The sequence below is a fragment of the Alosa pseudoharengus genome, unplaced genomic scaffold (genome assembly GCF_046254945.1).
Source record: "Alosa pseudoharengus isolate Yale_2024_CS ecotype anadromous, Long Island Sound unplaced genomic scaffold, YU_APseudo_1.1 YU_APseudo_1.1_scf_7, whole genome shotgun sequence".
Lineage (NCBI taxonomy): Eukaryota > Metazoa > Chordata > Actinopteri > Clupeiformes > Clupeidae > Alosa > Alosa pseudoharengus.
The window spans coordinates 32,714,791-32,732,222 of NW_027468859.1; the positions used below are offsets into that span (position 1 = coordinate 32,714,791).

Genomic DNA, 17,432 nt, shown 5'->3' on the forward strand with positions numbered 1-17,432 from the left:
CCCCAGCGGCTCGTGAATCACGTCGTTTTCAATGGCCAAGGGAGAAAGCTCCTCCGTACAGTAATTTATTTTTAATGGTAAATAGTTACATGGTTTTATAAAACAAGTGTCTATTTTTATTATTATAGACTTTTCTGCCAATATATTACACTGAGCAAAACCTCCAGACTTTCCGTAATTTTTCACATCTGGAAAACAGTATTTCATAACTAGACCTACATATCTTCCCTGACTTCCCAGACCTAAATTTACATTTATTTACATTTATTAATTTAGCACTATTATCCAAAGTGACTTATATATTTAAATTATATTACAAAGTCCATTGTCCCTGGACGAATTTGGGGTTACGTGCCTTGCTCAAATGCACAATGGTTGAAGCCAAGAACTGAACCCACAACTTTTCTGGCTGCTGCATGCTTGCCTAGCTCCTTAGGTCAGACCCCCCCCCCCCTGCTACATAGTACATACTGCTGCTATAAATGTGTCTGGGTAGGCGGCCTACATACTCTATTGTTCACATATGCCACCAACACCATCACAACCTCACATTTGCCACTAACGCCAATCAAGCAGACATTCCTTCCTCCGTTATTTGTTTAACCACCAGCCGCCACTCTAATGCTAGCACTCAGATGCAACCTTCACAGAGGAAATCTGGACAGCACATTGGGCACGTTGCAGTGTGTGTGTGTGCACGCGCAAGGAAACCACTTGGTATAGAAACCAGAACTGACATAACACCGCCGGTGAAGCGTCGATTCTTCTACTTCCGGGAATTCGCCTGCCCCCTTGGTGCTTCACCGGTACTGAATCGCTGGTAGCCAGCCAGTCGCGAGTTGTGACAGCGAGGGCATACTGATCGTAGCAGGTAATTAACGTAGGCTACATATTGCTAAACTGTATTTTCTGTTTTTAATACGTCCGGCCGTTTTTGTAATTAGAAAGTAGAACTCTGCTTCTTCATGTAGCAGCTAGGCTACAGTTAGCTAGAGTCGAACTGACCATAGCTGGCTATAGTAATGTGAAGCAACGACACCATATTTCAACAGCAGTGCAACATGAAAACACAAGGTTCGTTTTTAAATTGTAACTTTAATGCAATCATCTAACGTTAACGTTATCATCTTATGAACAGGAAAAAAGAATTCCGTGCTGAGTTAAGAGACAAAGCAATAACGTTCACGTTAAACTAACCTTTGTAGATGTCAATACATCAATTACGATAGGCTATTGCTAAGTAACTAACTTATCAAATTATAGCCTGGTCCAATTTACAATGTAACGGTCATCTTTGTTAACTTCAATAATGTCAACGTGAACTAAAGCTAGCTAGCTACCTTGGTTAGCTTCTTTGCTAGGCCAAACAGGAGTTTGGTAACGTTACATTGTAAGTTAACGTCAGTGTCATCAAGGATATAATGCACCTAACTTTAGGCTATGTTAAGTTATTACAACTTAGTTAACATTGGTTCATTTGTAGGTGTCTGTTACAAACGTGTACCATTTACTGTTGTAGTAATGGGCATCTTTTTACTGAATGAAGATTGCATGTCTGCGGGCACAAGTGTAGCCAATGAGATATGTCTTAAGAGTATGTGGGTGTGTTATTAATGTTGAGAGAGATACAATGTGAAATGCCGTACAGTGGCAGAGTCAGGTGTGTGGTTGTGCAACAGGTAAAATGTAATGGTGACTAAGCACAAGCGAAGACCTTTCCCTTACTAATGCACATCACACTACTCGATGTATTTGTATTAGCCATGTCAAGCAGTCCTGCACTACTCATGCGGCTGATGGCCTCGGCCTACTCAGTGGCCGAGAAATCTGGAGCCATCGCAAGGAGAGTGATGCAGAGCGGAGACCTGGGCATAGTTGAAAAGGTGGGAAAGAAACTACATGTAGATGTGGGATCAATGTCTTTTCCACAATCAAACTACATATCTATTAATTGTGACACTATGTGACATGTGAGGCTAAAATGACATTAGTGACACTTTCTCATCTGTAGACAGGAGCCAATGATCTGCAGACTGCAGCCGATAGGCTGGTCCAAAAGAGCATTTGCGCTTCACTGTCCCACAGCTTTCCAAAGCTCACCATCATTGGAGAAGAGGTATCCGTCTCAGTGTCCTTATTTCTTAATTCAAAGATTTATTAAATGGACCTGTAGCTCAGGTGTGTGTATGTGTGACCATGCTGTTTGCCTAACTGCAGGACCTGCCAGTAGAGACAGTAGAGGAGGACCTGATAGAGACCAATCAAGCGGAGGAGGTCTTGCTGAAGCCCTGCCCACCAGAATACAGCAGTCTGAAGGAGGAGGAGGTGAGGAGGACAAAGTCTACTCTCGGAAATTGTCTGATGGCTTAGACATTACACTGTGAAGCACAGTCATTAATCCAATTTCACAGTGTGAGAAACAACTGTAGACCGACCCCCCTAACTGTACATTATTGTACACCCACCGTTGACATGACATACTTAGAGCACTTGCAGAGTTTATTGGTTGTTCAGTTTGGTTGATCAGTGTTTTCATTTGTGTGTTTGCCTGTTGAAAGCTTGTCGTGTGGGTTGATCCACTTGATGGCACCAAGGAATACACAGAAGGTAAGATATTTTGACATCTGTCAGTAATGTTTTTCATGCAGCTTACATTCATTTCAGTTCAAATCTCAAATTAGCTGACTTTCAGTAATGCTTACAGCATCTGATTTATCTCACTTGCTCTGTAGTGTCTTGGTTTATTTCCTTGGTTGATTCTTTAGTTGAATGATACACTGACCTAGGAGAGTTACAGAATTAAATGCACCCACTGACCTGTAACAGTTCTAGATCGGTATGCACCATACAGACCTTGGGACTGGTAAAAAGTGGTGCTTTTATCAGTGGGCTTTAAAGCTGTGGTGTGATGGTGCTGATTTATTTATAGCTGTCTCATTTCCACTTTGCCTTAAACCCCTCTGCGTATTGTAACCATGTGCTTCCACACTGTCTCCCTCCCTTCTGCTCTCTCCATCTCTCACCTGCTTTATTTCTTTCTTCATTTTCTTTCTCGTTCTTCCTGTGCTGTTTTTGCTGTAGCCGTGAGTTTACTGTTCAGCCCCACTCACAGACAGAAGGTCGACTCAGGCTCCGAGCGTCAGCTGTTGGCCACCGCACTCCGTAGGCTCAGGATGGAAGGGTGGGGGGTTACTGGGATGATTCAGGTGCAGAGAGATCAGGAAGTCAGAGACACTTGATCAGGAAGTCAGAGACACTTGATGACTGATGAGGCATGTTGCTAGGCTAATATACCTTGTAACTGTGTGTAATGCTTTTGGGGTACAGGGAGGATACGGATTACTGTGCGGTCTTGTGTGAACAGATTATGTTGATGTTTCGATTCAGGGCTGCTTGACCATGTTACAGTATTGATTGGAATCGCATATGGTGGCAAAGCCATAGCAGGAGTTATCAACCAGCCCTTCTTCAACTACCAGGTATGAAATTTCATGGAGTTGGCATTCTTATCAACCTTTCCTGTCTTTAACACCAACAGCTAACAAAACCATTAATGTACTGTTCAGTTTAAGGAAATGAATTAGATCTGTAAGAGTAAAAAAAAACACTGGCTCAGCTCAAATCAACCACCACCTTCACAGCGCCTTGGTTGTGGAATAACCGATGTGGACTTGACCTCATCTTTTCTTAGTCTTTGCTGGTTGAACTCACCTCTTCTCTGTCCCCTTAGCTGGGTTCAGGGGCAGTCTTGGGCAGGACGATGTGGGGCGTCCTGGGTCTGGGAGCTTTTGGCTTCCAGCTGCAGGAGGTTCCAGATGGCCAGCGCATCGTCACCACCACGCGATCCCACAGCAACAAGCTGGTGACTGACTGCGTAGCAGCCATGGAGCCGCACAGCGTCATCAAAGTGGGAGGGGCAGGAAACAAGGTGGGTGGAACTATAATTCCAGATTCCAATCTCAGCTTCTAACCCCTCCAGCAACTGAGCTGATTGCACCCAAGTAGACAAAAACGAATGGAATTCTTGATTCATTCTGCTTATTCTAAGGAAGCCATTTATCAAACTATAATAAGATCAGAACTAAGATAAATACATACCAACATACCAGCTTGTGTGTGGTTTACTGTTTGTTTTAATAGATTGTCCAACTTGTGGAAGGGAAGGCCTCTGCCTATGTGTTTGCCAGCCCAGGCTGTAAGAAGTGGGATACCTGTGGACCTGAAGCCATCCTGCAGGCAGTGGGTGGTAAGGTTCCATCCCAGTTCCGACATTCACAAAGATGATGACAGAGTGTGCAGTTTGTGATGTTGAAAAGTTATTTTTGAATGTGATGTTCCGAGTCATTAATCATAGGGATTTCTTGTGTAAAGTCATTATAAGCTGAAATTCCATCTGCTAAGTGTTAATTAGTGAATTATTAAGAAAAAACATTACTACGCATGGCCAAGTATTAAATATATAGTGTGAACACTGCTATTGTTAATGTGCAGATCATTTACAATGGCCATCTGTCCTTTCCCCAGGCAAGCTGACTGACATGCATGGGAATGCATACTGCTATGACGCCAACGTCAAACACATGAACTCAGCTGGTGTGTTGGCCACTCTGAGAAACCACGAGTACTACCTCAGCAGGGTACCACAGTCTGTCAAACAGGCATTGTCTTAAAGATGAAGGCATTCTGGGACATGTAGTTTTAAACTCCATCATGTGCCTTCCTGGTGAAGGATAAAGCTACACCTTAAATGTAACAAGACAGTACCTTTTTGTCAGATTTTGATACTTCACCTTCAACAGTGGTTTCAACATACATGTGAACAGTGATTTCAACATACATGAGGCAGCTGATAGAATTTTTGCCATTTGATAATGTTGCTAATGATTAATTGACTAATGAATTCCACTCATCTTTGCCATAGCTTGTATTTTATGTCATTAAAGGACCAAAGTTATATTATACATTCTGGAGTCTCACTTTCTTTTGACACTGAATAATATGACTACCGTATTTTCCGGACTATAAGTCGCACTTTTTTTTCATAGTTTGGCCGGTCCTGCGACTCAGGTGCAACATATACAGTATATATTTATGTATATGGTTTTTTCTTCTTCATAAAAAATGTTTTGACTGGTGCGACTTATACTCCGGTGCGACTTATAGTCCGGAAAATACGGTATTCCCCTCAGAAGAATCAGAATTATCCCTGCTTGTACAAAAGACATGAGACTGAGTTGACAGCACAGTTCCATTTATTCCACTCAGAGTCTGAAACAAACTGGTACAAATTTCAAAACTGACCTTTTTTTTTCTTAATTTTTTGTCATTTTAAAACACTTTTACATTTCCTGACCAGGAAGTGTTAGGTTTAATAGAGTAAAACAAGGCATACGGCAAAATCTAAATTTAAAGCCTGAAAAAGACCTTACGAGACGGACGATGCTTTCTTTTTCGCGGGCACAAATGTGCATGGAGACTGAAGGATTGACAGTAGAGACCGAAGGCTGAAGAGGACATGCAGACCAAAACATCTGACCCAGAAACAGTCTTATCCCTTTCCATATGTATACCTGGGCCGTTAACCTCAAACCAGCTCACAAAGACGAGTATAGTCCAGTCACTTTTGGTTCTAGTCTAGCATTTGATGTCAATCATCAACGATATGAATACTCTATGGTCTTTGGATTTCCTTTAGTGGAGGTGAGGTCTGAGGGAAAATTAGAATGAATTAAAGTTTGACGTTGATCATTGCGTTGAACAGAATTTCATAAATTGATGTCTCAACATCAAACGGAGTGGTCACGTTGCTTTTCCTCATAAACTTGGTCCTCATTAAATATTTTGATGATCCCCTCTAAATGCCAGCAGAGGCTCAATAGGAGCCACTAGGTGGCAGGACTGTCCTGCCTGAATACTGGCGGCCGTTACGGCAACCTCGAGCATACACCCCCATCTTAGCTCATTCCACACAAGTGCACATGTACACCCATTTTAACTGGTGGAAGGCTCTCCACATATCTAACTCTAACTGAGGGGGACACAAGTGCCAATCTGCTGTCCACCTGTTCGGTGTTTTTGTGAGAAAGCAACAGCACGCACTCTCAATTCATATAAGCACGATAACACGAGATTAGGAAGCCAAGTACTGTGCCTCCTAAGGTCTACATTTTAGTTATTCTGGTGTCACAAATCATCTTCAGCCTTGGCCTCCACAGTGCATTCACCTTGATAGACTGCCACGGGCACAGGAGCAAGCCCTGAACGCACCCCTCAGGTGGGGAGGAGCAATGGAGAGGGAGGCCTGTGGTGAGCTGCAGGGAGGTCAACTCCAGTCTGACTGACCTACATGTATGCACTTTGTCAACACCCTTCCACAGGTTCCGCCCTGGAATCTCTTGCCAGTGTGAACGCACAGGCTTAAAACAAAACGACACACATACAATGAGTGACAACTACGTTCTTTTTTTTTTTTGTATGTTTTGTTTGTTTTCTTTAGTTTTGTTTAGCTGTTGTTAAGGGTGAATGATTATGGTTCTCATGAGTGGTTTGGTATATATGTACACTTGGTTCTTTTTCATCGTCTCGGGAGCTGAATGGTAACACATCTCTGGAGGAGAGATAACATTCTTGAGTCTGGGGGCGGCGGGGGTCTGCAGGGACCAGGAGGGGGGTTTTGGGGGGGGCGGGGGTGGGTACCTTAAGGACCTGGGCTTAAAGAGCCCACAGCCAATGAGAGATAGAACACGCATGGAGCTAATGCAGACATGTACCCACTGGCTGAGGTGAGGGGGGTTCTTGCCCCTTTCCGAATGGGGAGGAAAGAGGAATATCCATTTGGAAGGAAGTGACATTTTAAATACAGTCTAGGATTCTGAACTATTCTCACCGGAGCCCCTACCCCTCCCCTTCACACAGGCATTTACGCGCACACACAAACACACACACACACACACACTTTCAACTCTTTTCTTCAATTGAAGGCAGGAAAGTATCCTTTCCACAAACACACACACCATCATCCTCATGTGCACAAACAGTCACACACACTATTTTATCAGATATTGCTGCACCTTGTAACCATAGAGGGCAGAGCACGACACATCTTATGGCAAAAACCAGTCACTTTCTATGGATCCCTTAAAAATGACCAACAAACAAGCAAAGGAACAGCAACATTAGTCACAGCAAATTTCTCACTTTTATATGTACATAAGAAAGTGATGTGGAGTGTGTGTGAGTCTGAGTGTGTGTGTTTGTGCGTGCGTGTGTCTGTCTGTGTGTGTCTGTCTGTGTGTGTCTGTGGGCGTGTGTCTGTGGGTGTGTGTCTGTGGGTGTGTGTCTGTGGGTGTGTGTCTGTGGGTGTGTGTCTGTGTGTGGAGGGGGCTGTATGCACTCCCCTCAGCGAGACAGGAGAGAAAGAGAGAAAGAGAGGAGGTGGGGTAGGTGCAGTGGAGCTGTGGTGCCCCTGGGGTAGATGGGGGTGTTAAGGTGGGGGCCTGGGGGGGCGGGTAGCTGTTGGACGGCCCAGGCGCTCACCTCTTCTTGGGGGCCTGAGCCGTGCGTGGGGGGGTAACTGGCCGACCCGAGTTCACGCCCCCGTACTGATATTTTGCTTTCTTCTCCGAAGGCTTCAAAATCTGAGACAGAGAGAGAGAGAGAGAGAGAAAGAGAGCAAAAAAGAGAGATGCAGTGAAAGAAAGAAATACCAGGAAAGAGACAGAAAGGGATGAGTGCCGTGTCTATGACAGACACAAGTCTACTTGTTCACATAAATGACTGGGTTCATAAACTGTTCATGTGCATGTGCGTGTGCGTGTGCGTGTGCGTGTGTGTTAGAGGGAGATACCTGGAAAGAGCACATGAGCGACTCATCCACACTCATCATCCCTCCGGCGTTGTCAAACTCCCCGCAGTAGTTGGGAGCCGAGAACAGTGTCACCAGCTGTCGCTTGGCAAAGAACTCATATCCATCCTCCACCACCTGACACAAACAAACACAAACACAAGCATGGCCTGTTAATCTTGACTCTGTGCCATCACTACTCCGACTCGAGGCCACTAATCACAGTAATAGACAGAGTGAGCATCTTAAAGTTCACCTCAGCTGAACAGCTCAGTAGGGACACTCAACTCCATCAGAATTAGGAGACTCAGGGTGCATTTCATCACAATTACTTCCCATCGTTATTAATCACTGTTTATCCGTGTTATTTACATAGTGTCTACCCATCGTTATTAAATCACTGTTTATCCGTGTTATTTACATAGTGTCTACACACTGTTTAGTATGGATGCGCTAAGAGATGCCCAGATTAAAATGTAGACATACTGTATCCCACAAAAAAAGGAGTGGAAATTCAAGGAAGCTTTATTGTCATTCCTACATTTTCACACAGTAGCGAAATAAATCTAAATAAAAATAGTAAAACAATTAAAAGGTGGGTAAAACAAATACAAGACACAAAAAATATGGTTAAAACAAATGTATCATCCTATCTAAGAATCTCTACCGTTGCAGTATGCGCAGTGAATGACAGCAGTGTTCAGGGTGTTGAATGAAAGTCGATGAATAAGTTCATGACTAAAGTGTGGCCATTTTTCCTTTTTTTCTTGCGTTTGTATAGACACGACATACCTGATGTGCTCTGCAGATAAGGTCCAGGTCGTGCCGGTTGAGAAACTTGCTGACCACGTCGGCACCGAAGGTGAAGGACACGCCGCGGTCGTTTTCGCCCCAGCCCTGCACGTCCTTGTCCGGGTCTGACCACAGCAGGTCACACAGCAGCCCTGACGACGCATGCGTACACACACCCACAGAATTGTAAAGCTAAACAGCCCAAAAACAGTTCATGATATCAGCACATACCCTTACTGCTAGTGTGTTCAAACTCTCAAGCAAAGAGAGGGAGAAGAATGAAAATGAGCAGTAACAATTACACATTACATTTACACAGCGCTTTAACAAAAAGATGATTGAAAATATAAATCGTGTTTTTGGGGTTTTTATGTGCGCTCAGTGGTGTACCTGTGTCTGGTACATCTGTAGGCCTCATGATGCGACGGATCTGTTCCATGGACTGGAGGTCAGGAGAGAGGCCTGCAGACAGTGGGGGGGGGGGGGGGGGGCAGTGGGATCAGACCCCCAGACGGGAGAGAGAGAGGAACACGCACACACACACGACCATACACAACCAGTGATGCAGACATGCACACAGCCACACAGATGGCCACACAGAGAACATTCCACACACAGATAGGAACACAAACACACAGATGAAACCACAGACTTGGCAGACAGACAGTTGAGCGAGTGGGCCAATAGCCAGACAAGGCTGATAGATAGACAGATAGACAGGCAGATGGTCTGGCAGATAGCCAGCCAGACTAAACACTCACCTCCATGACAGCAGAAGATCTTCTCATCGATGATGGCAGCAATGGGCAGGCAGTTGAAGCAGTCTGTGAAGGTCTTCCACAGTTTGATATTGAACCTGCGCTTGCCTGCATATCAGGATTTGAGATAAAGCAATAACACATGTTATGGTCCACAGAAGTATTTATGTGTGTGTGTGTGTGTGTGTGTGTGTGTGTGTGTGTGTGTGTGTGTGTGTTCCTAAGATTCATACAAATGAAATGTCTTGTCTAGACAAAGATATACTCTGCGCTCCCACTCTCCAGTTATAATGCAGTGGTGATGAGACTGGGTTGGGACAAGTTGCTAAGTAATGTCTCATTACATCATTAATCATTAATTTCACTGTCTCTGAATCATTCTTTATTAGTCAGCAAAGGGAGTAGGATTCTTCATAGAACTGCAATATAAGAATTAAACTTAATCGACTAATATTTCACTTACATATGTATTGTAGGATGTTCTAAAGAGAGAACATATTTGGAACATCCCTGGAATCCCTTTTAGAAGAATTAGAACAGGCAATAAAAGGCCCGCTCTGTAACTCTAGTCATTTCTTCACCGATTTCTCACTTTTGTTTTTGCATTTTTCTCCACGGAGCTGCCCCTGCAGCTTTGGGGTGCATATTTCATAACCGTCTCTTGGGTCTTTTCGCTGGCTCTGCCATGATGAGTGTGTGTGTGTGTGTGTGTGTGTGTGTGTGTGTGTGTGTGTGTACTCACACTCATCATAAAAGCCGTAGATGCGGTTGATGGAGGCGCACTCGTGGTTGCCACGCAGCAGGAAGAAGTTCTCGGGGTACTTGATCTTGTAGGCCAGCAGCAGGCAGATGGTCTCCAGCGACTGCTTCCCTCGGTCCACGTAGTCGCCCAGGAACAGGTAGTTGGCCTCAGGTGGGAAGCCCCCATATTCAAAGAGTCGCAGAAGGTCTGTGTACTGCCCATGGATGTCCCCTGTATCGAGAGGAGAGACAGAACACAGAATTAGATTGAGAGAGAGAGAGAGGGAGGTGAGAGAGAGGGAGGTGAGAGAGAGAGGGAGGTGGGAGAGAGGTAGGTGAGAGAGAGAGAAAGGCAGGTGAGAGAAAGAGGAAGAGAGATTAAGAGAAGGGAGCGGGCCCTGATGTCTGATTGCTGTCCTTGCGGCTCTGATGAGGGTCTTGTTCTACAGACTCTCTTGGGGGCGGGGAGGCCATTTATATCCCAGTGTTCCACTTTTTGCCCTACACACCAGGCACCCCCCCCCCCCTCACACACACTCTTACACACCAGCACTCCCCACACACACTTACACACCAGGCACCCCCACCACCACACACACACACACACAACCACTTTCACACACCATCCTCCTCCTCCTCCCCTCCATGAGCATTAGCCTGCACAGAATTCTGGGAGGACAGGGTGAAGGGAGAGGCCTGTCAGAGCTGGACTAATCACTGACCCCCCCACAGCACCAAGGACGAGCCGACTGCACAGCACAGACAAGGCGAACTCGGCAAAATGACCACAGTAATGAGTAAGCATTTGTTATCCAACAGGAGGATGCCCGAAGCTGAAAAGGAGGTGAATAATATCATTTAACCTCCAACATTTCAATTCACATCGATAGTCTGGCGTTATAATTTATTTGCCTCGGGTATACTGTGGAGTGGGTATTTCGTTTTTAGTGGCAGGCTAACACATACTGATGACTTGCGCTAGCCTAAAGGCCTATTCACACCAAGGACGATAACGATAACTATAACCATAACGATAAAAGCGTTCACACTGAACAACGATTAACAAAGTCTCTTCTTTGTGTTAATGAATGTAGCGGTTAAAATTTGATGGGTTCTGATTGGCTATTAGCTTTTTATCGTTCTGAAAATCGCTCTGAAAGTGATCCCCAACAATATCGTTCTTCATGTCGTTATCGTTAGTTTATCTGTTAACGTCGTCATTTATATTAACGAGAACAATATTTATTTATAGTTATCGTTATCGTTTTTGGAGTGAATGGGCCTTTACACCTGCAAACTCTGCAACTAGAAGGACTGTATAAAATGTGTTGAAAACGGTCTCCACTCATGAATATCACACTTGCTAACTTGGAAATGAGGTCCTACAGGTATGTCCAAAATCCTGAACCACCCCTTTAAGTAATTGTTAAGGTAGCCTAAAGTAGGTGAAAAAGATGCCGGCATGCCTTTCTCACCAGTGAATCATGTTTGGTCCAAGTCAGATCTTCAGAAATATGAACACCAAGATATTTAAAACTCTCTACCCTTTCCACCTGAGAGTCGTTGATCTGGAGTGATCACGCCTGAAATCTATAAACATCTCCTTAGTCTTGGTAACATTTAGGAGTAGGGGTTGTGGTCTTGGCACCAGTTTGAAATGGCTTCATTGTCCAGTCAGGTGCTTAGGACTTCAGCAAATCCTCATTTTTTTAGACTCACTTCGACAGGAGGCTCACAACACTGGAGCAGCATTGAGTGAGAGCAGCTAGCGTGTGCTCTGATCGCGGGTCTCCGCCGTGCTGCTCCCGGGTTCTGCTCCCACCCACAGACGCAGAGCGTGGCAGCTTTTAAGCCCACAACCGGCTGTTTCAAGGGCAGCCAGGCAGGTTCTGTAGCCAGGCAGCCGATCACTCGCTCACAGGCAGGCAGGCTCCCACACACGCATACCCACACATACACACTCACTCACACAGCCACATACAAGATACTCTTACACACACACACACACACACACACACACACACACACACACACACAGGGATTGCTGGGCTGCAAGGTGAAGTACCGGGCTCCTGCCGATTTTGTTTATGGAGCCGCAGAGCTGCGGTGACAGCAGTGCACATAAGCACTTGGACGCTCTGGAATATGCCAATTTAGTTTAATGGGAGCTGCTGACAACAAAGTACATCAGTGGAATTTTACACTTGGTCATTTTAATTGCCAATAAACCTGACAGGGAAGGCAAGAAACCAGGCTGACCAACAGAGAGACAGGGAGGGGAGATAGACAACACGTGTTGGGGGGCCGTAATAAAATGGCTTGTTCTAGACATCATGTTCAGGAGGATAATCGTTAAGATAATTATGGCCCATAAGGGTAATAGAGCTCATAAAATGCATTACCCCACACACACACACACACACACACACACACACACACACACACACACACACACACACACACACACACACACACACACACACACACACACACACACACACACACACACACACACACACACACACACACACACACGGGTCAGGTTGAGGCCAGGATAAGTTTAAAGAGTGAAAGGACTTCTGCCAGCTGGCAAAGAGCTATACTGCTCCAGCGACAATCTGCAGGTGTGATACCATCTGATTCTTCCAGGTGCCACTGCCAGACGTCACACAAGGTTTAGTTAGTTCCCAAACAAACATATTAGCCTAAATGGCAGATCATATGTCAGTTTACTCAATTAACGTCAAAAAACATTGGACACCTTTTTAAAATACTAATCCCATTGCGTATCAGCAATATTGTCAGTGAATGTCAGGTTAGCAGTACCTACAGGTTTACTGTACCGAAAATAAACCGAACCGTGACTTCAAAACCAAGGTACGCACTAAACTGTGATTTTTGTGTACCCTGACACCCCTAGTAGGCAGTGAGCAAAAAGTAGGCTAAGTGATGTGTGGGCATTAATGTATGCATCTACTGTATATGCATGAGTATCTATATATAGCGGCATAGTTTTATGGTGACATATGGTACCATTTTGATGTATGCTATTTGTCTTTACGTATGAGAGGTGTTTATGTGTATGACAGAGGTAAGTGTGTGTGTGTGTGTGTGTGGGGGGGGCGGGGGGGTGTCTGCACACTCACCACAGATCTTAAGCGGTGCCTCAAGCTCCAGCAGAATGGGCTGGCTCAGGAAGATCTCGCGGGACTTGATGCAGAGCCCACGTACCTCAGCCTCCGTCATCTGCACAATCTTTCCCGGCCTGCATCCTCGCACTGAAAAAGGGGGGGAGAGAGAGAGAGAGAGAGAGAGAGAGAGAGAGAGAGATGAGATGAGAGAGAGAGATGAGATGAGAGAGAGAAAGTTCAGGGAGAGAGTGAGTTCAAGGATAGAGAAAGAGAGAGAGAGGTGTTAATCCTTCTCACCATGTTCCCCTCTGTCTCTGACCTGTAAGCCTTGGCAACACTCTGCTGTGAAATCTCATCTTGGGTGTAAGTGAGTGAGTGAGAGTGTGTGTGTGTGTGTGTGTGTGTGTGTGTGTGTGTGTGTGTGTGTGTGTGTGAGAGTGTGTGAGAGAGAGAGAGAGAGAGACAAGAGAGGAAAAGAAGCGAGAGCTCTACTCAAACAGAAGGCTTGCCCCTGGTTTGGGCCTTCAGATGACACACCACTAGTTTGCACAATATCAAACACCTCTGTCTCCCCGTGGAATGCCTTCAGCAGTCTTCAGGTTAAAGTGGACTGGACTGGACTGGACTGGACAGGAGGAGCTCCGGGATCCAGCCCTCTCCCCTCTCCGTTCCGTCAGCTACTGCAGCCAGGCTTGTGCAAAATTCCAGAATTGAATTGAAACTGGCTCTTGAATTCCAATTCAATTCTTGAATTTCACTTGCATTTCAATTGAGGTAGCAAACAGGAAGCAGAATTGCAATTCGAATTGTGCACAACCCTGATTGCAGCAGCAGTGGCCTCCTTCGCATAGGGCCTGTTTTCAGGGGGAGTGTTGGGCCAGCTGAAGACACTTAGCCTACATTCCAAAAATGTGCTGCGCAGCACTAACACGTGTCTGGCCGCGGAGAAGACGGATCGGAGGATCACCTGAAGCGCCGGACGGACCCGCTCGTCATCATCACCACCACCTCTCCAATCAGGCCAGCCACATCAAAAGCAGGTCGATGGCCCTATTCACGGAGCGGCGGAGTGCCACGCACACAATTGAGAGCACTGAACTGGGTCTGGGTTAGGCTTCAAAATAACAGTAAACACACAAGCGAATAACCAACACACAAATACTACATCGCTTTAACACATCACAACCAAACACACGTGTTACAGGTTGAGGTGAAGCGTACGTCATCACCGAATCAGGGGTACTTGGTGACCTTTCAACTATTAGACTCAAATCCTAGGCTACAGTGAATAGTGCTGGAGAGTACACTGCAGGGCACTAAGGTTGTGTTTCAAATCTCCTTTAGGTGTGCTGGTGTGGGCGGGAAAGAGTCCTCTGTACAAAACAGAAAACGTAGTAAGATCCGATTTATATCATGATGCAAGCTAACTCAACCGTGAGAGTAACTCAGCTGTCAACACACTTTTGAGAAATCAGGCAAATTTTTAAATGCCCTACCTGTTCAGGCAACCACAAGCCTGCTTAAAGCAATGCATTCACGTGTTTTGTGGCATACCAGGCCAACCAGGCCCACAGGTCAAGAGCGAGTTCATCTCTCTACCTGCCTGCTCTAAGAGAAAGGGTCAAATATCGATATCGGCCTTCAAAATCCCATATCGGTCGGGCTTAAAGGGAATTCCGACGATTTTTCACAAAGATCTGAAGGCTCATGAACATGCCCCCAGTTTAGTGCTGTAGTTGCCTGGTAAGCTAGGTAAAACCAATTGTTACTGCCCGACAGTACTCTGTGACCTCAAGAAACAGAGATCTATGTGAAAAATCGCTGGATTTGGAATCACTGGATAACTCACAAGGACGATATCATCAATGCCAGCTAAAAGCAGCAGTGTGCAGCAGATTACACCATGACTAGGCCTGCCAATGCCCAGAATCTCAATTTCCCAGAGTTGTACCTTTTAAATAGCCACCAGCACTGACTCCCACACAGACACAGACCTCAGGCTCCTAAAATAAGGAGTGAACCGTTGCACTCCTGCCAAGGCTGACTGTCTCCCATAACAACAACATGTGTGCATCACACACACAAAAGGTCAACACTTTAACCTATCCAAGGACACTCTCCCTTGCACACATCTATGCATATTCTCATGCTTCACATTTCATGCCATGAATACAGTGAGAAAAGAAGAGTATGGACGGACAGAGAAAGAGAGGTGGGGAAGACAGAGAGAGAGAGAGAGAGAGAGAGAGAGAGAGAGAGAGAGAGAGAGAGCTAGTAGCAGGTGGCTGCCACTGCTGTGCTTATATTTTGTTCCAAGTGGAACAGAGAGTCATGTGCACTGTAGACGAGCAAGTGGATTTAAGTGGTCTCCTATTCACTGTCACTCATTGTCTTTCTTGCTTTTTATTCCTATGTCTATCATTATCTCTCTCACTCCCACACACGCGCACCCTTATTTTCTTCATATTGCTATGCCAACTCCAACGTGTTAATATCATAGAAAATAACACATTTTCAACACATAAAAGAGGGGGGTCGGACGGCACACAGCACAAGTATTTCGTAGCAAGCACTCGTTAAAATCATTTAACTATGCTACGAGGCTACACGGAATTAATGTTATGGATAAAATACTATGGAGCTAAATTTGTCTCAATAATATTTGTATATGCGCAGAGGGGGATCCACAAATATTTCTTGATTTGCATGTGTGTTTTGATATCTACAAATAAAAAAATCATATTTGTAACTCGTATATTGATTTTTACAAATAAAGAGGAAACATAACATGTGTAGCAGCTGACAGGCTTAGACAACACCTTTACCAACAGAATGAAACCATAACTCTTGTAATGGACAGGACAATGTTATTTACCGAGACGTTTGTGATCGTGCACAGAATAACAATGTGCGACGATAGGAAGAACTGGTAGCGGGCAAGGCCGCCTCCATCACAGCGTACATTGCTGAGCTAGTCGCGGGTAGAAACCATAGCAGCAACCTGCAGCACACAACGCTGCAAATGATTATGTGGGGGTGTGTTCGCAAGCTCCCGCTACGGTTCCTGACCCGACCTGAAGCAGCTCACAATTTGGTATTTCTTGATATTGAAAAACAAATGTTAATCCAAACAATGTGTTAACTCATACATTAGGTCAGTGTCAAGCTCATAATCAAAATGACACCCACTGTATCTAAAGCAAGCTCGGGTTACGAAACGACTGCCTGATTGCAGTCCAAAACATCCGACAAAAAACAGACAGGGAGAGCTGCTGGCTTGACGACAACGATAACGTTAACAGTTAGCTAGCTAGCATGATGGCTGGGTAACCAAGAACGCAGCCTTCTAAAACGAACAAGCTAATGTTAGATAAATATTTTAGACAGTTCGTCGAAAACGTGGTTACTATTTTGCTGTAAGTATGTTTTTTGTTTAGGCAAACAAAATATTGTGACGCTACAAAGCTAGTCAGCCAGCCACAGGCTAACAAACTGTACTTTGACCACATCTATCGTTAGCTAACAAAAACAGAACTGGCAGACAAGCTAACGTTACTTGCGTGTCTAATAACGTCGCCAGTCTAGAAAAGACATTTTTATGGTGATACAGACTATAACAACGTTTCAGCCAAGAAAAAATGCCACACGTTGTTAATACAAGGTACATTACCTTCCAAGAGTCGGGAGATGATGCTGTCAACGTTAAGCTCACCCTCCGCCATCTTCTGAGAAGAACTGTGAAGAATCGCGATTCTCTTGCTCACAGCCAGAGGGCGACAGTGATATTACAGGACAGACGTTAGTAGATCACCTCCATAGTCGTCTCTTTAGCCTATATTTTTGAAATTTTACAAGAGATATAATAGGCATAGCTATGTGGGCTACTTTTAGTGTGTGTGTGTGTGTGTCAAATTTCGGAAACCGCCTATCACATTCACATCAGCCTATCAGCATGGGTATTCAACTGGGACAATTACAGCTTATAAAAAATTAACAAACAGGCCATTTTAATTGACAGTTATCAAATTTCCCTTTCAAAGGATTCAGTTTGGATTTCATGTTTCATATATAGGCTATATATCGAGGGCTTGGAACCAGAGGGGCGTAGGCCTAAGTGGCATTTGACAAACTTTACAGGAGAGCCAAAACAAAATTTTGACCACACTT

The 17,432-nt window shown here is 44.8% G+C and overlaps 2 protein-coding genes across 3 annotated transcripts; one reads left to right on the forward strand and one right to left on the reverse strand.

Moving 5' to 3' along the window:
* The first annotated feature begins 762 nt into the window (after nt 1-762).
* Nucleotides 763-4,961, forward strand: bpnt1 (bisphosphate nucleotidase 1). Of its 2 annotated transcripts, none has more exons than XM_076272778.1 (9): nt 763-871; nt 1,762-1,883; nt 2,012-2,116; nt 2,218-2,325; nt 2,559-2,607; nt 3,388-3,479; nt 3,731-3,928; nt 4,141-4,246; nt 4,525-4,961. In XM_076272778.1, exons 2-9 carry the CDS (start codon nt 1,764-1,766, stop codon nt 4,668-4,670), a joined length of 924 nt encoding a protein of 307 aa, XP_076128893.1. In that variant the 5' UTR covers nt 763-871; nt 1,762-1,763; the 3' UTR covers nt 4,671-4,961. The 2 variants fall into 2 exon arrangements, with proteins under 2 accessions (XP_076128893.1, XP_076128892.1); XM_076272777.1 differs by lacking the exon at nt 763-871 and adding an exon at nt 878-1,074.
* Nucleotides 4,962-5,234: 273 nt separating this feature from the next.
* Nucleotides 5,235-17,042, reverse strand: LOC143110462 (serine/threonine-protein phosphatase PP1-beta catalytic subunit-like). The gene is made up of 8 exons (XM_076273363.1): nt 16,936-17,042; nt 13,281-13,412; nt 10,136-10,366; nt 9,397-9,501; nt 9,026-9,097; nt 8,636-8,787; nt 7,847-7,981; nt 5,235-7,637 (listed from the first exon to the last, which is right to left on the reverse strand). Exons 1-8 carry the CDS (start codon nt 16,985-16,987, stop codon nt 7,533-7,535), a joined length of 984 nt encoding a protein of 327 aa, XP_076129478.1. The 5' UTR covers nt 16,988-17,042; the 3' UTR covers nt 5,235-7,532.
* Nucleotides 17,043-17,432: the final 390 nt, after the last annotated feature.